Below are 22,701 nucleotides of genomic sequence, written 5' to 3' on the forward strand. Positions count from 1 at the left end.
TTCAGTCTGCAGCAGAAACAGTAGTCCTAGAAAACTCTGTAGTGCAAATCAGAGCAGGGATGTTGGTTTATATAATTAGAAAGGACTAGGAATATTGAACAGACTAATTAAGATTTGCAGAAAGCCTACATTAATTTGTTTTTATGAGCACTACATTAAAATGGTAAGAAAAGTGCATTGTGATTGTCTAATAGGAGAAGAGATACAAACTGGTAATTAACAGTAAGCTATTAATCATAGTAATCACATTCCAGGGAAGGGGTAGGGAACCCCATGGCCTGCAGAGCTTTGAGGCTACTACTCTCAGCAGCCCTAGCTAAGATGCCCAGTGGTGAAAAATGCTATGAGTTCAACCGCACCTTAAAAGCCATCATTTGCCCAGGTTAAATATAATTAATAAAGAGCAAGTTGTCTCTGTGCATGTGCAAAGCAGAGAGAGTCAGGTATCATGTGTGGGTAATGTTTAAGTCTTGACAGGAAAGAGGGGAAAATGCCCACAGGTATTGTGCCTCAGAAAAATGTCTTGGTGTTATGCAGCAGAAGGGCACTTAAGCATTTGATAAATCAGTAGCTAGAATCAGCAGATTTTCTTTTTGTTTCACAGCTAGTAGTGCCATGAAAAAAAGGATAAGAAGAGTAAGAACACAAACACAAAAACATTTAGATTTGTATGCACGTGATGGTCTGAGAACTCTATGCATAGCAAAGAAGGTAATTCTTTTTTTTTTAATGGTAATAATAGCCATAAGAATGACAGCCACTTCTGTAAATGGCTTGTATTGACGAGTTGAGTCAGCTCCCTGATGGGAAAATGCTTTGTTATCTAGATTAATTTCTTATTCCTCTTACCTCCCTCATCTGAATCATCTTAAAATGAAACTGAAGAAGAGCAAAACTCTAATCCAGCCTTTTGACATGTGTTCTTCCTGATGCCATCCTCATTGTTACTAACTTTGGGATATCAGAAACATTTTCAATCAAATAGAACTTCTCTGTTATTTCTTGTAACATTTGGTATTCCAGCTAGGCTGATTAATCATAGCGTAAATTACAACCTACAGCTTTTTCCTGCTTTATTTTAGAAGATGCATCAAAGCCTACATAGACATTTCTGGAGTGCTGCAGAGAAAATGACATTTGGATTACAATCTTTGGCTGATGATCGAGAAAAAGGGAAATGTGTTTAGATGATACTGTTCTCAGTAACATTGAGTATTAACTTGAAATATTGAAAAAAATGCTTTCATTTTGGAACCCTTACCTGATAGGAGAAAGAAACAGCAGGAAGACAGTCATCATGACCCTTAAGACATGCAGCAGCTTATCTGCAGAAGTGGGTTGCCTTTAATTCCAAAGCCATCATTTTATTTATTAGATTGAGAATTTGCCTTCTTACTGTATGCACAAGGTGGCCAACAAGTGTGGAATGCACGAGAAGTTAAAAGACATTTCCAGAAGGAAAAATATGCAGGAGTTTGCTATTAGAGCAGCTGGAAAATCAAACATCTATGCTCATTTTAGTCTGACAGTGGAAGGATGTTAAAGATGGAACAAAGCTGACTTCCCATAGCAGGGCGCTCCAGAATTTTTGGAACAGGCATCTCTTGCATTCCTGCCAGATTGCCTCTGATAACGGCAGAACAGAAAGAAGAACTTCTCCTACGGATCTTAAATCCTGAGTAAGGTCATATGGGAGATTTTTTTTTCTTTCAAATAGCCTGGTCCCACATTGTGGAAGGCTTTATAGGGGATAACTAGCACTTTGAACTGCAGCCAGAAACAGCGTGGAAATCAATAACACTGTTGCAATAAGGGAGATGTGCCCACTAAAACTGAAGGTCAATTGCCCGCCTGCGGCATTTGATGCCAATCAAAGTTTCTGAACCATTTTCAAGGTTAGTTCATAGAGATTGTGTTAACAGCTGCCCCTATATGATATAATGAAGACATGTATCATCATCTAACATCTCCAGGAATAGGTTCAGTTGGCATACTAGCTATAGCTGTGCAAAATGCACTCACGGCGAAATTGTGAGTACAAGGAAATGCAGTTCCTTCCAGACAGATGGAATCCTTGATCCCCAATCTGTCTGTAGACCAGGAGCAACTCTGTCTTATCTGGATTGTGCTTCCATTTGTTTTTCCCTCATGCAATCCTTTACTGAAAGTAGAGGGTATTGAATAGCCTCCTTGGATTTAGGTGGAAAAGAGATACAAAATTACATGTCACCAGGATTTGGCAGCACCAGATGTCAAAAATGTGAATAAGCCTCCCAGAAATTTCAAATAGAGTGATTGAGGAAATGGAATTCTGAGGAACACCATTATCACCTTCTGAAAACACATCTTCTAGAAAGATCAATATCACCATACGCCAGTGTCTCCAAGTCCCATCCTATCCCAGAGACATTTTAATAATTAATATTATTAAATAATATAATAATATCAATATCAATACTATTAAAGTGGTATAGCATTCCAGCAAAACGAAAGGAACATTTCCACTATCTAGTTCTTGATGCAGATCATCCACCAAAGTGATAACAAACTCAGCCAATAAGAGTCTGCTGCATCCAAAATACCTGGTTTGCATTAATATAATTAAGATTGGAAGCTTTTTATTATTATTCCAGGCATATAAATTATGGTTTTCTTGCTCGTTTGATTGCTATGGAATGTCATTGCTATGCTCATATCATTACTATGGAATGTAAATGCCCACAGGCAGAACTCCTGCACCTTAGGATTGACTTTGTTATTAAACAGGGTGAAACCCCAGGTGACAGATTATGTGGGTGGTGAGTAACAGTGGAGTTTTGGAGAACACTCTATTCCAGGGTTTCTCAACCAGGGTTCTGTGGAGCCCTAGGTTTCCACAAGAGGTCACGAGGGGTTCCCTGGGAGATCACAATTTATGTTAAAAATTATTTCAAATTTGGGCTACTGCACATTAAAGAGGTAAGTTTCATTCTTCATTTTTAGTTTAAGAACACTGTTAACGCATATATGCAGGCCTACATGTGAAACAGATATAATAATTTTGTAACTTCTGGCCTATATTTGAGCCTGAATGTGCAGGGGTTCCCCAGGGCCTGAAAAATATTTCAAGGGTTCTTCCAGGGTCAAAAGGTTGAGAAAGGCTCTTCTATACCATATAACCTAACTTGCATGCCATTCATGAGTGGGAACCCACAGATGTAATAGAGGGTGCTGTTCCATTATCAGTGCTGAAATAATTCCATTTCTAGTCTTTTGTTCATGGACTTTGCAAGGGCATCTGGGCCTTCATTTCAGGCAGCACATTCTTAGACTTTTTCTGATTATGATTCAAAGCACAGAATCTCATCCTATGCTTTATCCACTGGGAATCCTTGGATGTCATCTCATATAGAAGTCTCTGAGGAAGGATAACGCTTCAAATTCTTGCCTGTTAGCTCAGATACTGGCATTCACAAACTGTAGCTTGTCTCTTAAGTCACACAGTTTCCCTACTGAAAAGGTTTTAGCTGAGAGAAACGTTCACTAGAATTTCACTGTCTTCCCAGAATTCTTACTACAATAAAACATAACCACATTTGCTTGAAAATCAACACTATTGAGTTTTTAGGACATAATACTTCATAAAATCTATTGGACCAGGTGGTGTATTTGTAATGCTATTTACTTTGTGCTCAATTGTCAAAATAATATTAATTACTAACTGACTCTATTTGTAATTCTGAAGCAACACGACCTTAACATTCATAGCCTATCATGGTGAGTGATACTGTATTGGCACTGCAGTTGGTACAGCAAATGTTCTAATGACTGAATCAGGTTAGAGATGTTGATCTCCACCAGCCCAAGGATTCAGTATTTTCACTAACATGTTGAATTTACACCATGGCAGGTTTTCAGTGAAGACGAGTTTCAGAAATGGCTCAACTTTCGTCATGAGGCAGAAACAGCTATTGACAACAGAGATGAACTATTAATGGAAGCAGCACAATATCTGGAGAGCAAACTCACCTTATTAGGTATCTTGAAGCATTATTCTTTCTATACTAATTAACCTGATATTGTTGATTATTAATGAATGACCTATATCTGGTCCTAAAATTACTTGGAAATGAGTCATTATTTAAAACAATTCTCACTTGTGTCATTTGTAAAGAAAGGATTATTATCATTGCTGTCTATGATACATTTACAAACTATACAGTGACATGTAACAGACACAGATATGTTTGTGTGTGTGTGCACACGCCTTCAAGTCATTGTTGATTCCTGGCAACTGCCTGGACTAGTTCCTGCAGTTTTCCTGGCAAGGTTTCAGAAGTGGTTTGCCATTGCCTCCTTCCTAGGGCTGAGAGAGAGTGACTGGCCCAAGGTCAGGCAGTTGGCTTTGGGCCTAAGGCAGGACTAGAACTCATATATATATATATATAAGAAACCTTGCCAAGAATAAATATAGATATATATAAATACGTATCTATATATAAATATATAGATGTAGATGTAGATATACACACATACACACTCAAATAAGCCATGATATCTCCATTTTCTAATCTTTCTAATTCTGCATACGACAGTGTGGAGATCCAGTTATTTAAAACAATTATTCTACTTCAGTCACTATTATTTATCTCTTGGGAATTAAGCATTTTAAAGGATTCCATAGAAATTATTATAAATTAATCTTAGATCCAAAGTGGGGAGCCTAAGGTCTAGTTTCTCCCCAGACTTTATAGTCTTGCTGCACCCTATGTGTATTTGTGCACACATCCCTGCTATCCATTTGCAAATGCATAATTGCAAAATTTTACTACAACTCAGAAGAAATGTTTCTTCAATTAATGTATCCCATCTACTAATATAAGACTTAATCATATAGTTGGACCACACATGAAATAGACTTTGCAATCAGTGGAAGGAAGAGTTCTATCATCCTATCTGTGAGCATGTAAATCAGTCTCTCTATACAGGATTAAAGTGAGGGTTACCTGGTTCTGAGTCAAGGGTAGCCAATCAATCTGCCAGTTGCACCTCAGAAATCCAAAGCATGAAATGGCATCATTCAGGTGTACACTACAGCATCTACGTCTTATATGCCATGTCTTTTGAGCACTGATGTAGACAATTTTGCTTGATCAGGAGTGCAGTCCAGGCCTCTCTGCACCAATCCAGGAATCCTATAACCCTCAACTGTCTGTGCACAGCTTAGCTATCCAGGTGTTACACAGTAGTTTGCATTCCATATATAATACTTAAAATTTCCAATAATGGTATATCGATCTCAGTAGGAAACATGTTATTGCTCTTTCAGTAATTATTTTCAGTGTTCATTTAGCCAACTTATTTTAATTTTGGAACATCTCAGGCTAGGGGATATAATGTAATTTTCTAATTTTTGTGCTGAAACAATGATGACCTGTTTAGTAAATGGCTTTCAATTAAATAGGTCAGCTTTCCATTAGTTTCTCTCTCATTCTTGTATGAGTTTTGGCCTCTTTAAGGATATAGCTCATCATCCAGATGATAATGGAAAGGTAAAACAAATGTTCTTGTGCAATCCTATGCCTCATTGCTCTAGCAATGGTGCAAGTTATGTGTATAATAAATGCATCCCAATCCTGTGCTGCAAACAGAACAGGCTCTTGGCACGCAAACCTTTTTGTACAAGCCAATTGTAGGAATAAAAAAAGAATTACTTTATATGCCGAAGTGCCTAAAGAAGAATCTCTTGAACATGACTGTTGTGAAGTGTAACGTACTAGAAGTTAAATTTGGGGCATGGGTTGTTTTGTCACATAGCAATTGTTTCCTAATTATTCCTAATTAATGGCATAGGGCCTGGTTACTTGAGGGACCGCCTGTCTCCCATAGTATCTGTCCAGCCAGTTCAGTCTGGCAGGGTTGGTGCACTACAGGTTCTGTTGATGAAACAGTGCCATCTATCTGGATGCCAGAAGTGCACCTTCTCTGTAGCAGTGCCTGTCCTCTGAAATGAGGTTCACCTGGAAATTCAAACAGCTCCAACCCTACTGGGCTTTCAAAGGGCCTTAAAGACCTGGCTCTTCATCCAGGCCTTTGGAGAGGACAATTGATGTCCCCTTCCCCTCCAGGTTTGTTTTCTTTGCGGTCATTGTTCTTTTGTCTTGTGCTGTTTTTGTGTTTTTTATCTTGTTCTTTCTTTTTCAATGTTTTAACAATTGTAAACTGCCCAGAGTTGCTGGGAGTCTGGCAGCATGTAAATTTAATAAATTATTATTATTATTATTATTCCACTATAGCTTATCTGGTGAATTAAAAGATTTGAGAATTATCACTAAATCCATAGGCTGGAACTCTTGTTACTTTGTTATCTCTGAAATATTTGTGACATAAGCCCATTCATATTAAGGCGTAATACTGATTATTTCCTTTTCATAAGGAGCAACAGGGATTGAAGACCGGTTGCAAGAAGGAGTGCCTGATACCATTGCTGCCTTCAAAGAAGCTGGAATCCAGACATGGGTACTAACTGGAGATAAGCAGGAAACAGCTATCAACATTGCCTATTCTTGCAAACTTCTAGACCAAAGAGACACTGTCTTTACCATTAATACAGAAAGTAAGGTAGGTCCTGATGGCCAGCAGGGAGAATATGCCATTGTATGTAAATAATTTGTCATGCAGAACTCTTTCAGTACATGGCTGAATTGTGAGGGAAAAAGGACAGACTCCAATGGTGTATCCCCAAGGGTGAAAGAACAGTTTGCTCTCCCCAGGCAGCTCCCCTCCCATATGCTCTCAAAATCTGCTCCAACGTTTGACTAGATTTGTAGGGTGTGGGATGTGATGGGCAGAAGTGATGAGAATTCTCACTGCATGAGCCAATGCCTGCTTATGTACTGTTGGATTCTACGCATGCCTTTGAAAGCAGTACTGTATCACCATCTTCAGAACCAAGGGAGTTCTTATGGGTGCTAACAACAAACTTTAAGAAACTGACTTTAATATCATCATGTACCTTAGGCAGTTTGCAAAAAACCTTGTCTCCACAATCTGTTGAGGCTTGCTTGATGCTTAGTCATAGGTTTACCATCTGTTCCTTATTTAAAGAAATTGTTTCTTATTTAGACATTTTAAACTTTAGTACTAAATAAGTAATTCTTCTCTGAAATGACAAACAGTTGGTAAACCTACTTACCGGATAATATTTCAGTTACCAGTGATGTAATGCTAAAAGACTATTTGATTCATCTGCAATATGCACTTTTTTTTTAATGTGTTCAATCGTGTCCAATTTTTGGAGACCGCCTGGACAAATCCCTGCAGTTTTCTTGGCAAGTTTTTTTCAGAAGTGGTTTGCCATTGCCTCCTTCCTAGGGCTGAGAAAGAGTGACTGGCCCAAGGTCCCCCAGCTGGCTTTGTGCCTAAGGTGGGACTAGAACTCATGATCTCCTGGTTTCTAGCCTGATGCCTTAACCACTACACCAAACTGGCTCTCAGTAAAATAAATAAAATAGTAATAATGAATAAAATAAATAATAATGAATAAAATAAATAATGAATAAAACAGTACAATTAGTCATCTACTGTTTATGCAGTAGTATTTAACTGAATGCATGAGCAGTGAACACATTGCAACTTCTTCTGAATGCTCACTAATGATAGCAAATTTTGTATAGCATAGGTTCCCAGCCTGGTGTCCTCCAGATATATTTATTTATAATCCAGTCATCCCAGCCCATCATCAGTAGCCCAGTATGGTCATACATATGTTTGATGTAAATTGTAATCCAAAATTCTAGAGATTGCTAGATTAAGAAACGCTGACATGAAGAATCAGTTAGTAAAACAGGACTCACATTGTGCAACATGAATATACAAGCTAAGAATTAGCAAAGTACAAATTAGTTATACTTTATGAGTATGTTTAGAATTAGCTTACTGCTTAGATAATACATCATATTTTCCAACTTCGAACTGTTACTGTTAATGCTAAATGTTTAGTCAAGTAAATTCTTGAAGGGCTTCTCTAAGTCAACACTTATTTTCATCAGTTCTGTGGTAGTCCAACAGAATGAAAGATTGTAAGTAATTAAAAGCTTAGCATACACTGTTTTGTAACAGAATTCTTGTTTTGTTTGTAGTGCCATGTAGCTTTACAACTCATTCAACTATTTTTTTCATAGGAAACTTGTGAATCACTGCTGGATATCATGTTGGAAGAAGTGCAGAAGGGTCAAGCAATTCCTAGAAAAATGTGGAGTATTTTTGGCTTTAAGCTGCCATTTTCTCTGTCAACTACAGGACTTCCAAATCCGATTATTGGACTGGTAGTTGATGGGAGAGCTCTCAATACTATTTTCCAAGGGCAACTTGAGCATAAGTTTCTTCAACTAACAAAATATAGCCACTCGGTTTTGTGCTGCCGATGCACTCCCTTACAGAAAAGCATGGTGGTCAAACTTGTACGGAATCAGCTGAAAGTGTTGACCCTTGCAGTAGGTGAGCATTATGTGCCATCAAGTCAGTGTCAGTTCTTAGCAACTACATAGATAAATTTCTCGAGAATACTGTGCCCCCAACCATTTTATATTGTCCATGTGGTTTTCTTGGTAAAATACAGGTATAGATTACCATTGCCTTCTCCCACACATTATGAAATTATGCCTTTGCCTTTGCCATTGTCACTAAAGTGATCGATCTTCCTATATTACTGCTGCCCGTTATAGGTGTCTGGTTGCTTTAGCTGGGCAGCTGGGATGACCTTCCTGCCTTGGATAACCCTGCTGGGGTTGTATATTCTTGGCATACACTCCCAGCATTCTTTGCACATTCCTCCCAGAAACCCATATACACATCCTAGGGCTGAGAAAGAGTGACTGGCCCAAGGTCACCTAGGTGGGTCTAGAACTCACTTGCTCCCAGTTTCTAGCCTGGTGCCTTACCCACTACACCAAACTGGCTCTCATCTATCTATCTATCTGTCTATCTATCAATCAATCAATCAATCATCTACTGTATCTTCAGCAGGTTGTAAGAGATATTTCAGTGATATCACTGGAATGGGTGGGGTTGATTAAAAAAAACTAAATTAAAAATTTCTTCTTCCCAAACCCACTATTTTCCTGTAAAATTTCAGCAGTGTGATCTGAGGCGGGGAATAGGGACATACAAAAATGATCTACTCATTCATTAACTGCTGCTACTTAGTTTGAAATGTAAAAACTAGGTATATTTATTATAGTAGAGGAGTGGAGCAAAACTGTCTTACTGCACCATATTTGGTTTAATGTCCAAATTATTTATGGATTGTGTAGAGCTCCAAAGGGATCCCTCCAAACTAGGTGAATAGACATTAAAATGGATAATGTGACTCAAGATTAACAGTTGTAGAATGGAAGAAATCCCAACTTCACATTCACTTTTATGAAATCTGAAGTAATGGGATAAATCTGGAATTGGTTCTATCATTTCTCATCCTTTGGGCTAAGTTCAAGTGTAGGAATGGGGTCTTAGTCTTATGTTTGAAATGTCAGTGAGACATGACATATGAAATATGATGTGTGTCCTAACAGCCAGGAAACACGCTGAGACAAGGAACTGGTCTCTAATGTTTATTGCTAGTACTTAACAGGAATCCTAACAAACTGAAGAAGCGTGGGAAAACCCAGACATATAAACCCCAAAGGTTAAGGCGGTCCCGATCTGTGTCTCTTTGAATGGCTGACCAATTCCTCAGTGCTACGCATGCGCTTGACAGTCTGGATGGGAGCCCCCTGCTCACCATCCTTACTCATGACAATGTGTTTCTGCTAAGAAAAAGGCAAAGTTGTTGAGAAAAGTTATATAGGAGTTGAAAATGAAATTGTTTGTGCTGGCAATGATTTATAATAAAGTCAGGCATGACTTGGACCAAAATGAATGAGAAGTTTACTTCTCTTTTTCATACTACTCAAACTTGGACTCATGCAGTGGTAAGATTCAGGACAAATAAAATCAGGTATCTTTTCATCCTATACCTAATTACACAAAACGGGCCTCTGACATAAACCATATATTTCAGACTGAGAAATATGCCGAACAGATATTTCCGTTGCCTTAAGTACCATTAGTTGAGCATATTTCTCAGTCTGAGACAGATACACTGTATGTTTCTCTATTTCTAGGTGATGGCGCAAATGATGTCGGAATGCTTCAGGCAGCTGATGTTGGAATTGGCATTTCTGGACAAGAAGGTATGCAGGTATGCATAATAACTGAAGAATACCCTCTTGCCTTTGGCAACGGTTGCTAAGATGCATATTCAGAATTTTTAGGAGTCTGTACTCCATATAAAATGTGAACATAAGTATCATCTGCTATCTGTCATAACAAGGCAAGCAACACCCTTGGGAAATCAGAATTAAATGATTTGCATTTATAATGAATCAAAACATTTGTATGCTTACCCTGATTATTCATTTAGGCATATGAACTGCCCCCACACAAATGTCCAGAGCTATAATGTTCCTGAACAAAGTCATTGTGCAGCTGTAGAAAAAAAATAAGGCAGGTGGATTAGCGATAAGAAGCATCATCTGGAAACTCTCTCCCCCACCCCCCTCCTTCCTAGTTAAATGCTTAAAAGGAGGGTTAATTGTACAATAGAAGCATCACTGGAAACACTCCTAATAAGAATAAGCCGACAACTTCTTACCTTGTTGGTTGACACTTAAACCTTATGAACTGAGGCTGAATCACAACTGCACTGTAATCCAGTAAAGCCATAGATAGGCTGGGACAGAAATCCAGCCCCCACCACTAAGTCCACATTCCCTGCACAAGACCATACTAGTTGTGGGACTGTGCTGAATAACAAGCAGTACTCAGGTATGTTTTCCTCAAGAAGTATCCAGTGCTTTGGATCGTTTCATCCAAAGCTGTTCTTATTACTTTAGCTTGAGATGGGCCGTCTGTGGCCCCAGGGCTGCAAGTGGTTCTCCAAGGGCTTTTTGTCGCTCTCTGTTCCTCTTTGGCTAGGTGCCATTTGGAGAAGGGAAATATGCACAAAGAGTAGTGTGAGCCTTATAATAGACAAGATGGCTTAAAAAGCAAAGGATCCTGGAAATTCACCCAAGAAAAGGGGAGAGTTCTAGCCCCATCTACATGTGTGATGTATTCCCACCCTCTTTCCATCGTTATTTTAGAGGGATGTGAAGCCTCCAGCTATGCAAAGTTGCTTACACCAGCTCTAACTGGTCATAAAATCACTTTCTTACTGATTAAATTGTCACACTAGGCTTGAAATGGAGAGAGCCACAGTTTCACAGTGAAATTGTAGCACACTCATTTGTAACTTATCTTCCAGTTATGTTAGTCTGTAGCTTCAGCATTCCCAGTTAGCTCTGGTGATGCTTCTCTAGGAATTCCAGAATTGATAGTTCAACACATCTGAACGGCAATAGCTTTGGAAAAGCTGCCATTTAGGGTTTTAACATTAAACCAGAAACATATTACATTCCCCACTCTTGGCTTTTGTGATTTTGGCTTCTGCTTGCAGTCCCTGATTTATGTTGGATCAAGTAAAACTGAAAATATAAATTATATCATTTGATATACATTCTCCATTTCAGGCTGTCATGGCCAGTGATTTTTCTGTATCTCAGTTTAAGCACCTCAAGAAGTTGCTTCTAGTCCATGGACACTGGTGCTATTCTCGCTTGGGAAAGATGGTGCTATACTTTTTCTACAAAAATGTGGTAGGTGTTTTAACTTATTTCATCCTGCACACCATCCATTATTGCTGTCTTCTTGTAACAATGGGGACAATTATTAGGCTACTTGATTGGACTCATATGTCAGCAGCTCAGAAGTTACAAAAATATAATAAACATTCTATAAAATCATTCTTGTAATAATTAAGGATGAAAAATCTTTCAGTTAAATGGATTGATTTGTAAATGGATGCACATTTTTTTTAACTTAGTTCCCATAAAATAACTTTGATTGTCTAATTCCCTATTTAAAATGTTATCCTGACAATCCTTATCAGAATCCTGGCTCTATTGCTGCACATAAAATGGCTGATTGTACTCATGGCAAGTAGAAGTTGGCCCTGGCTTAGACTGTACAGGCTGCCAACCACTTAATTTGATGAGAAACCCATGCTACCAATAGGTGACAACACCTGTCAACTTTAGCCAAATTATAGGAAATTCAGCTGGGCACCTCTGTTCTCAAGTTAGACATTTCCATCATGCAGTTAACATGCACCTTTTGGGATCTAGAGCCATTAGCACCCCCAAAGAGGTGGGGTCAAAAAAAGCAAGACGGTGGTCATGGCAGCATGCTATACGCAGTCCTTTTGTGGATGCATCAATAATGCATGTACATACAAAGGGATGGGCTTCAATTGCATTGCTACAACCACCATCTTGCCTTCTTTGACCCCCACTGTGGACACTAGTGTCCAGAGCTACAGTTTGATAAGGGCTGAAGGAAAATCAAATCTCTTTTGGGAAATGTCTAAGTTGCATCACCTTAATAAACTTCATTTATTTTCCTCTCTATTACTTCATTTTCAAATGTGCCATCCTATTGTCAAAAGTCATGGGGATTTTCTCAAATGGTATTTATTTTTATTTTGCCACTAATAGCCTTGGAGTGGGGGGGAGTTAATGTGATGCTGGAAAAAGTATGTTTGATTCCCTTACCTATATTGCTATAAGCATAGATATTTAACTCACGTAATTTGATGGTAGTAAATGAACTTTTTCTACTTTTCCTATTTCTGGTGAATTTCATTATACCAACTGTTGCTTACAATTTGCTTTTCTGCCTTTTTATCATCAAGGTCCATAACATTGTTTGCTACAGAAAACAGTTAGAAAATAGTAGAAAACAATAGGAGGGATTTTTCTTCAAATTATTTAATTTTTCAATTTCACTGCTTCATACAAAAAATGAAGTAGAAGTGACATTTTATGAATATGTTACCTTTACAGCATACAAAGTTTGTGTGATTCTGAGTGACAATCACATAGCTGCAAGAAATACAAAAGCTATTTATATTCATGAAAGCAAGCTATGACTTTGAATCTCAAGTAGATGACTACAATCCATTTACTTACACCCAAGGCTAACTACGTATTTCATGCAAATGCTTGTCACTAAGACCTAATAATGGACTGGATCTAGTCTTACTCATGCTTAAAGTAAACTTACTAAAACAAGTAGTCATATTTTAGTCATAATTAACTTAAGCTCTGTTGATTTCAGAGAGTCTATTACTACTCTTAGCCTGTTTAAATTTGGTGATAGCCGATTTTATTTTTAGATGAAAAGCAGCCTCAAGAGAAGTAATTTCAAAGTAGGGAAGTAACCAAGAGAAAACAGTTCTTAATCCTTTTCCCCATCTGCTGTTTTCCTAATCATATCTCATCATGGGGTTCCAAAAGTTAACTCAGGTACATTTAGAAACTTGAGAAAGGAAAAGCAAACAAAAAGCAGGTTAGCTTGGATAAATAGCAAGCAGAGAAAGGGATAAATGCCCTTCTCTCCTTGTCCTAATCCCTAGTTTAACTTTCTCACAACCAGCACTTACAAAAAGAAAGAAAGAAACCAAGCTCAGTTATACATGGTTGTGTGTAACTTTAGCCAGTCTCTCAACTTGATCAAAAACCTAGTTGAAATCAAGTAGCTTATTTAGCTTATTTGGACTGAACTGCCTTAAATCAAAATGCTGTGAGTCTTTGATCGAATTCTAGGAGTTCATCATGCATATGCATCCCTGTGTAGGGGCTAGGAATTGTGGGACCGACCAAGCACCCTTGGATAGCACAGGCTGGATGAAGTTTCTACAGATATTTAAGGCATTTACCTTCTCATATTTTCTCACCAGACCTATGTCAACCTTCTCTTCTGGTACCAGTTCTTCTGTGCTTTCTCTGGGGCTTCCATGATAGACTACTGGCAAATGTTATTTTTCAACTTGTTTTTCACATCTGTACCACCATTAATTTCTGGAGTTCTGGATAAAGACATTTCTGCAGAAACACTATTGAACCTTCCTGTACTTTACAAAAGTGGACAAAATTCAGAGGTATCACTTACTTTTTCAAGAATATCCCACAATATAATGTATCACATATAACAAAAGAAATATTCTTTCTAAAGTAGATATTGGTTGAGTTCATACACTGCATTAAGCCATGACTTATTGAATGCGGTCAATTTTCAGCTCAACAACTCCCTCATCAAACAACTTTATTCCATTGGTTAAAATTGGTTCCATTGGTTAAAATCACCTCTAGAGATTCTTGAACATCTTTCCCAGTTATGGGTGAAAAAAATAGCTTAAGGAGGGCAATTTTGGCATAGGGGAATTGTGCTCTTGTGTGAAGTCTGATCTTACACTGAGAGAAGAAATGCAACTCTACTTATTATATTTTTTAAATATATTGATTCTCATTGGATCAAAAATCTCCAAAGTGTAAAATAGTCACAGATACAAATTGATACAATAAGTGCAATAAAATTTGTAACAAGTTAAATTACTAGTTCAACAATTGTTAGGGCACTTCATGAGTAAAATAGGGAAATCCAAGAGACAAGTGGGAAAATGCAAAAAACCCCAAACTGAGAACCCACCTAATCTCACAGAGAAGATTATCCCACACTATAAAAGCCACAGTGCTTTATGAAGAACATCAGCAAGCTATGGTATGGTCATCAAAACATCCTTTACAGAATTTAAGGAGCAGGTAAAGATCTGTGGAAGATGATGATTCATATAACCTGGCTCTGTGCTGGCAATTCAAATGAAATCTTGAAAGGTTCAGCAGACAATGCAGAACCTACAATACTGCAGTTAATGTGCTTGATAAGGCCCCTAATAACCTAGTTCCTCATTCTAGTCTAACTGTGGTTTCTGAACCACTCTCAAGAGCAGAAACATATTACAAAAGTCCACTATCCCCATAAAATACATTACAATATTCCAATGCTGGGACAGCTATGGCCAATCCCTACCCTGGAAAAGTTACAGCTATCCTAGTAGCCCAAACTGTCATGAGTGAGGATGGCGAGCAGGGGGCTCCCATCCAGGCTGAAGCGCATGCGTAGCACTGAGGAATTGGGCAGCCATTCAAAGAGACACAGCTCGGGACCCCCTTAACCTTTGGGGTTTATAGGTCTGGGTTTTTCCCACGCTTCTTCAGTTTGTTAGGATTCCTGTTATGTACAAGCAATAAAACATTAGAGATCAGTTCCTTGTCTCAGCGTGGTTCCTGGCTGTTAGGACAAAAACTGTAATGTGTTGTGATGGTTAAGGTGTTAAGGCAGGACCAAATTAGAACCAGAGAGACCTAGGATGAAGTCCTCCCTTACCCATGGAAACTCATTGGCTGACTTTGGGCCAATCTTACCTTCTTAGCCCATCCTATATTACAGGATGGCTGCTGTGGGGATAAAATGCAGCGAAATCTCCATGGAAGCCACTTGAGCTCTGTGGAAAAGGCAGGGCATCAATCTAACCAATAAATAAATACATTTGGAATAGATATTCTTACCCACGGAGACTTGTTTGGGCCTCTTATGACAGAGGTAAGTCCATCATCAACCCAAGCTCCATAATTTTTTCTTCCAGTTAACCCCCCAGCTTATTCTGCTTGAATAAAGATACCAAGAATAAACAAAATTATCAGTAAAAATTTAAGTAAAAGTTTTTCAGGATTTCAGGCATCCCACACCACCTCTGTTTTCCTTTTGAAGGCAGTGACAGAGATTGAAACTGATGCAAATCCTGTCATTTACCACTGATTGGTGGCTCCCCCAGTGGCCATCAAGTTATAAGTGATATATCAAAAAACTGTATGTCTCTTCTGAAATTCTCTGTTCCTTCTGTTTGCTACAGATTTACAGGCCTCTAATGTTTTGCCTTGCTATCTTGGATGCCTTCTACCAGAGTCTTATTTGCTTCTTCATCCCTTATCTGGTAAGTGTTCAGATCTTAAAGTATTTAACTTTTGCTAAATCAGCCTTTCCCAACCTGTTGCTCTCCAGCTCATATTTGGAGCATATCAGACTTGAGAAGGCTGCTCAAGGCAACTTTTCATATAACTCAACACTTGCGTTTTGCATTTTGATTAGTCAATATTCTTTTATCTAACTTTGCAGGCATATCAGGATTCCGATATTGATGTTTTCTCTTTTGGAACAATAGTCAACACTGCTGCCCTTCTTACTATTCTTTTTCACCAAGCTTTAGAAATTCAGATGTGGGTATGTATATAGTTTCAATATCTATCACAGGTTGCTTGCTTGCTTGCTTGCTTGCTTGCTTGCTTGCTTGCTTGCTTGCTTGCTTGCTTGCTTGCTTGCTTGAAGGAATGGAGACCAATACCTGGCTGTTAAGGTGAGAGTGATGCACTTTTGGGATATTGTATTTGTGTGTTTGGATCTGGGTCCCACCCAGCTTGGATTTCGAAGATTTGTTGAGCAATGAAAAAGTCCTGAAATGCCAACATTTGCAACTAGTGTAATGCACAGATTCACAAACTGAATAATACTATGCAACCACAGCTGTTTAATTTATACTATTTTAATTAACCATTCATGCTTTTGACTAGATATATATCCCTTCACAACGTCCAATATTTCTCTGCATAAAAGCATAATCTCCCACATTCCTATCAGAAATATTTATGTATTTCAGTAAAATTTTACACAATTAAAAATGTTATTGTTCCTTGCAGTTAGAGAAGACTGCAGAGAATGTTTTTGCTGAAAATGGACAATAGTGAAATGGTGATTTCTGGATTTGATGATTGAAAAAGGATTGAATAAGGGGCTGAAGGGATGACTGTAATGTTAAGGAGGGAGGAGGGATAATGAGTTTGTTTGTAACTGCTGTAAAGAAGGGCAGAAGACATTTCTTTAATTACCTTTTCTTTAACTGCATTGTTTTCTGCACTTTTTAACTTTTTCTCTCTTTTCTTTATACATGTCTGTATTTGTCTTTTATCTACGTAAAAATTCTTAATAAAAATTATAAAAAGAAGACTGCAGAGAATGCAGCACACTGCCAGAGCCAGGTAGCCTCTTGAAAGTTGTGAGCAATGCTGGTGTTAATCATGAGACTTCAGTGGAACATATTTACTATATAAATTTTAAAACAGAATTCATTAGAAAATAACCCTTCTGTATGGAATAGACAGACAGCCACTTTGGTGTCGTGGTCAAGGCACCAGGCAATCAGGTGACAGGGAGCTCTAATCCCACCTTAGGCACAAAGCCAGCTGGGTGACTTGGGCCTGTCACTCTCAGACCTAGTCAAGCCACTTCTGATAAATCTTGCCAAGAAAACTGCAAGGAGTCTAGGCAGTTGCCAGGAGTTAACACTGACTCAAAGGCACACACACACAAAAATGCAGTAGGTAGACATCGTGGCTTGGAAACCGGTATTCGCATATAGCCAGCTAAAAAGCATGGTCTCTCAAATGTAGCAGAAAAGATGCTACTCTTTCCCACCAGACCCACAACTTGTCTTGAAAAGGAATGACTTTTCAAAAGCCCTCAGAGTTAATTCCAAAATTTGAGGTTCCTCAATGCAGGTTCATCATTGCTGCAATTTTACATTCAAATGTCTTTCTTCACACAGAAATTGCACTGCCTCAGAATAATGTTGTTACTATGGCATTTGTTCTTTATATTCCCCTGACTGCTTCTGCGCCAATACCTTCCTAGACAGGAATCATAGCTAAAAGGTTTATTTCTCTAATTGCTCTTTTCTTCTGTTCACAGACTCTGTTCCATGGGATCTCAATAATTGGGAGCATTTTGCTGTACTTCATTTTCTCATCCATCTACAATGCTACCTGTGTCCTTTGTAACCATCCCACAAATCCCTACTGGATTATGGAGATGGAATTTTCAGAGCCAAGCTTTTATTTCACAGTCATTATTACACCAGTCATAGCACTTCTCCCAAGGTTTGACATTCGTCTTTTTTCCTACCTGTAGGGTATGAGGTCCTTACTCAGTAACTGGATTACCAGACCAGGGATTACAAAGTTTGATTAAACATTGTCCTGGGAAACAGAAAGGCTTTCCTCTGTAGTATGGTATTATTTAAGCAAGGTCTTAATCAGGTGTTGCAACTAAGACAATCAACATCACACAAAAAGACCCAGATGGGCTCTTTAAGTCTTACTTCCAGAGGAAGATCCCAGCAGACTTACCCTTACTAGTGTGCTTTTTTTCCCCTTTCCCCACAAAATCTGCCAACCAAGAGCCAGTTCCTTGTTATAGCTGTCATTTTATGGAAGGGAAGCTTAAAACCCTTGACAGCCCACATCCTTTAATGTAGTCCAACTTTCTCTGTAGAGTTTGGGGAAATTGAGTTGACATGCCTTGCTAGAACATAAAAGCCTTGTTGTGTTGTGTAATGCCTTCCTTTTTTCTTTTTTGAGAGGTAACTCTTGAGTACTTCAAAGAATAAATATGTTTCCATGTTATATAGCTAGTGTCACAGCTCAGACTTCTCCAGCTGTCATATGGTCTTCAGAAACAGCACAGAGGTAGACTGTCTGCTTCTCCCTCTTAACCCCCATGGTCTAAGGGTTATGAAAAGAATTCCCTCTGAAGTCTTATTCTTCACATGTCCCACTTTAATCTCTTACTACAAAACACACGCTGATTTGTGGGCAGAACATTTAAGCTTGTTCCCGTAACATTGTGTTCCTATGAGTTTTGTGTAAAATGAGAAGTCGCTTGCTACATTGTAAAACAAATATTCAGACTGAGGTGCCACAGGAGTAGCTGCAGTATCAGAATGAAGCTTGAATGAAAGCATCCAGATGTACAGTATTTATAAATGTTGGGTTTTAATATTAACATGAGCAAGCCTGGTTAAACTTCAGACTTACTTTTTTCTTCTTCTCTCCTGGCCCAACTTTTAGAAGATCAGAAGTTTCCTCTTCCTTTCATAACTAACCATCACTAATATCCAAATCCAGACAAAGTGTAGGTAATATTATGCATGTTGTCTGAAACAAGCCAAAACTTAGTTTATGAAGTTGGCTTATTTCAAAAACCAGATGTAAATGGGCCTTGTGCACATATGGCTCTCCAAGGCATTTGGGGAAACCAACTTTGACAATTTCTGATTTGCTATTGCTGCTGATTCTCTGCTATTCTGCCACTGCGCTTGCACCAATTTTTCCCATGAGTCCCTGCATTTGTCACCATTCCATCTGTTACTACTACATAAATGTGTACAGTTTATTATGCCATTACTGCTTCTTCTGCAGCTTCTTCATGCCAAAATCAGGAGGAACCTTCTGCACTTCTAAGGCTCTAGAATCAGTTACATTTGTTTTACCATCCTGCAGGAAGAAATTGGGAAAAAATCCTCAGAAGCCACAGATCCCTTGAATTGGTAGCCACAACAGTAAGAAGTGAGAATGGGCTCACCAAGAGCAAAAAGGACAGAAAGTGATGGAGGACATGGTAGAAGCAATGACAGTTTAACATTCCCTTCCCTGCAATCTTGACTGCACTAAGATTGCTGGAAAGGGAAAACCTTCATATGCATGAGCATGAATGTACATGTACATACCCATATATGTACTCATATATGTGTAGCCCCTGACCTACCTCTGAGTTTGGATGTGGCTCTCCTGGCAAAAAGGTTGCTCACCCACCAATTAACCATGGGTAATATCAATCACAGTTTAGGATTTCCAACATAGGGGGAAAGTTTGGATTTCTACTCCATGCCAGTGGCAAAGAAGACAGCATGCCATTCAGTTGGCATAACAGTAAACCATTACTCATCCTTACCTTAATGTGCAAATAAGGAATGGAAGCCAAAAATAAAGATCTGACCAGGGTCTTAGGTTCCACCCACCTATGTAACCTGTTATTTTCCCAAGGAATGGTAGTATAGAGGGTTTGAATGAAAGATGAGGCATATACCAGCATAAGCAAGCATGAGAGAGTGATCTCACCTGGAAGCCCCTTCTAAGGTCTTTAACAAGACTACATACCATGGAGGATCCCTTCCCATGACGAAAAGCAAAAGTTTTAGTAGGATGAGATTTTACTCCCTCCAGATTTTGCCTTCTTGTGGGAAGGGAGGCAGGAAGACATGAGTCACGTCCACTTCTTAAGACACAATAGAGCCTTCTCTTCACTTTTTGTAATTAAACGGTGCCTCAGTTCTATTGAGTTTATCATATCTAGTTCTTCCTGCATCACTGATTGCCGTGATGCAGAAAGCAAACAACATTCAAATGGATTTAGCTTCACACACTAGTCTAGTTATCAAAAACTAGCTCCAAAGGACCATCTGCAGCTGGCCTGCCACAGTCACTGAAAGAAGGCTCACCACTGCCATTTTCTGTCTAACTATGGTTGTTTTCATACACACACTGAAATACTAAGTAGCCTTCACCTTCTAACAAACTTACCTGTGGAATCTGTTTGGCCCATGATTTCTGTTCATATCGCAGACAGCTACAGATAAGTACACTGACCATGGGCTATGATCCATAGACAGGCATTAAACCATTTTTTTTTCCTGAAAGGTAGCAGCTGGCCCACCTAACATGGCTGAATGGCCATTTGAATCTGTCCATAATCACAAAACAAAACTCTAGCCCAAGAATAGGCAAACCTGATATTCTCTATAAATTCTGCACTATAGCTCCATACTACCTTGCTGTGTCTAAGCTGATGGAAGTTATGCCTCACTTGTCTGAGTGGTGCCAGGTTACCTTTGCATCTTTCAGCCACCGTACCACCTTGGCAGGTGGATGGTACTAAAGGAAACCACCCTTGCAGTTCTATTCATTTGCATGCCCTGTCTTGGCTTTTCCATCCTTTGTGACACCAGCTTCCTTAAAATTATGAGTTTCCCCATTCTATCTTTTGCTCCCTTTCTCTATTTTGGTGTGTACTTTACAGACACACAGCTGATAGGTATATGAACAAAAGTCACCTCCAGCACCTTTGGGATCTATATGTGTAATATTTTGGAAAAGTTCCCTGTAGAAAATGAAATCTATATATGAACGATTAGCTAAAAATGTCAATCACATTATACTGCATTTGGCATCTACAAAATGAGTGAATGCTCATCTTGGAGAAATAACTAGTGTTTTTCTTTGCTTTCCTTAGATATCTCATGATGGCTCTGCAAGGAACTTTCAGAATATCTTGCATCCTGAAAGCACAACAACTGGAGAAGCTGCCAAAAGAACAACAGGACTGGGAAATACAGAAATGGAAGCTGACAGAACAAGGCCCAGCAATCCACAATAATGCTCCCAACCAATTCAATGGAAATGTTTGTGATAATGAGGCTCTTGGGCTTCCTGAGCAGAGTGTTCTTCGGGACCTCTGCTCTCTGCAGAAAGACGTGCTCCGAGAATCAACTTTGAATGAGGAAGCCAAGGATGATGCCAAAAGGTGCATCCAGGAAGAGACTGGACAACTTACAGCTGTGGAGCCATTTACTGGCCATCTCCCCCACAGCCCTGAAAGTTCTGCTCAGCAAAGCCATCGGAGGTCTGTGAGTGCAGTGACTTTGTGAAGGAGGCAGAGCTTTCACGGGGGAAAGGTAAAATTGGAATGCTTTCCAAACACCTGCGGCCTCACTCTCCATGAATAAAGGCAGGGGAAAATAGAATTTCGTTTTTATGTGAAATAGCAGCAATGTCTGGATGGAGAGGCCTAAAATAAAATTTCACCAGCATACTGGGAAACCGTGTTTTGACTGTACAGTGTAAGATATCTTGGGTGAATATGGCTATATATTTCTTGTGAGAAGAAAAGAGCTCAAATAGCTTGGAGGACTATTGCACAAGATTTCCTTCATAGGGACTTGAAAATAGACAATATGTGTGGGGAAGGGCTTTTTCTTTTTTCCAGTGAATTACTTCAGGATCTGACCTTAATCATGCCACATTGCTGCCTTGCTGATGAATAGGAGCTATATAGCTTCACACTGCAACATCTTAGAGTAAAATGATTATGTTTAAAGACATAAAGTAAGCCAATCATCTAGATAGTTTGTAAGTGGGCATCCAAAACTGTTTTAATGTTTTTTTAAAAAAAAAATCTGAAGTATATGTATATATGTAATATATGTTGCATATGTGTATATGTGAAAAACTGCACATGCCAGGTTGTACCTTATTGGTCAGATAGTTGTTTAGTTGTTTTATATAACTAGCAACCTAGTGACCTAATCTCAAATTTGGATGTAACATTTGTTGATTTCTGAGGAACTAGCATCCAAGAAGATATATTTTTAAGATCTTTACCTTTACTTTGAATGAGATGCCAACTGATTTTATTATATGGTTGGCTTTATATTTATGTATTAGTTTTCCCAATGGATCTTGAGGTGGCATACATTCTTCCTATTCCATTTTAGAAACCACTCTCTGAGGTGTTTAGGCTGAGAGATAGTGACTAATGTAATGTCATCCAGTAAAATTCACTCTGGTGGCAGGAGAATGCGAATCCAGGTCCCACACTCCTAGTCAGTGGAAGTGGAAGTGAGGGGTGGGATTTAAGTACAGCGGTTGATTGCCCAGGTTGCCTGATTCCACCCTCAGCTATTGGCTGAATGAGGTGACAAAGGGGGGGTGGGCCATAGATCAGGGGTCGGGATACTAAATTGTATGAAGAGATGAAGGAAGGAACCAAGTATGTTCAGCCTTGAGAAGACTGAAATGG

The 22,701-nt window shown here is 38.8% G+C and overlaps 1 protein-coding gene across 4 annotated transcripts in view; it reads left to right on the forward strand.

The window, feature by feature from the left end:
- Nucleotides 1-22,288, forward strand: part of ATP10B (ATPase phospholipid transporting 10B (putative)) — a 160,420-nt gene extending 138,132 nt beyond the window's left edge. For 2 of the 4 annotated variants that reach the window (XM_063292464.1, XM_063292466.1), the window contains 11 exons: nt 605-711; nt 3,890-4,016; nt 6,416-6,600; nt 8,163-8,478; nt 10,143-10,219; nt 11,589-11,714; nt 13,856-14,056; nt 15,869-15,949; nt 16,132-16,236; nt 17,758-17,945; nt 21,136-22,288. In XM_063292464.1, the coding sequence (XP_063148534.1) occupies nt 605-711; nt 3,890-4,016; nt 6,416-6,600; nt 8,163-8,478; nt 10,143-10,219; nt 11,589-11,714; nt 13,856-14,056; nt 15,869-15,949; nt 16,132-16,236; nt 17,758-17,945; nt 21,136-21,550 (1,928 nt within the window). In that variant the 3' untranslated portion in view covers nt 21,551-22,288. Of the gene's footprint in view, nt 1-604; nt 712-3,889; nt 4,017-6,415; nt 6,601-8,162; nt 8,479-10,142; nt 10,220-11,588; nt 11,715-13,855; nt 14,057-15,868; nt 15,950-16,131; nt 16,237-17,757; nt 17,946-21,135 lie in introns of those variants that run through there. The other 2 variants (XM_063292465.1, XM_063292467.1) reach the window with 2 other exon arrangements.
- Nucleotides 22,289-22,701: the final 413 nt, after the last annotated feature.

This window comes from Candoia aspera, chromosome 2, assembly GCF_035149785.1.
Source record: "Candoia aspera isolate rCanAsp1 chromosome 2, rCanAsp1.hap2, whole genome shotgun sequence".
Classification (NCBI taxonomy): Eukaryota; Metazoa; Chordata; class Lepidosauria; order Squamata; family Boidae; genus Candoia; species Candoia aspera.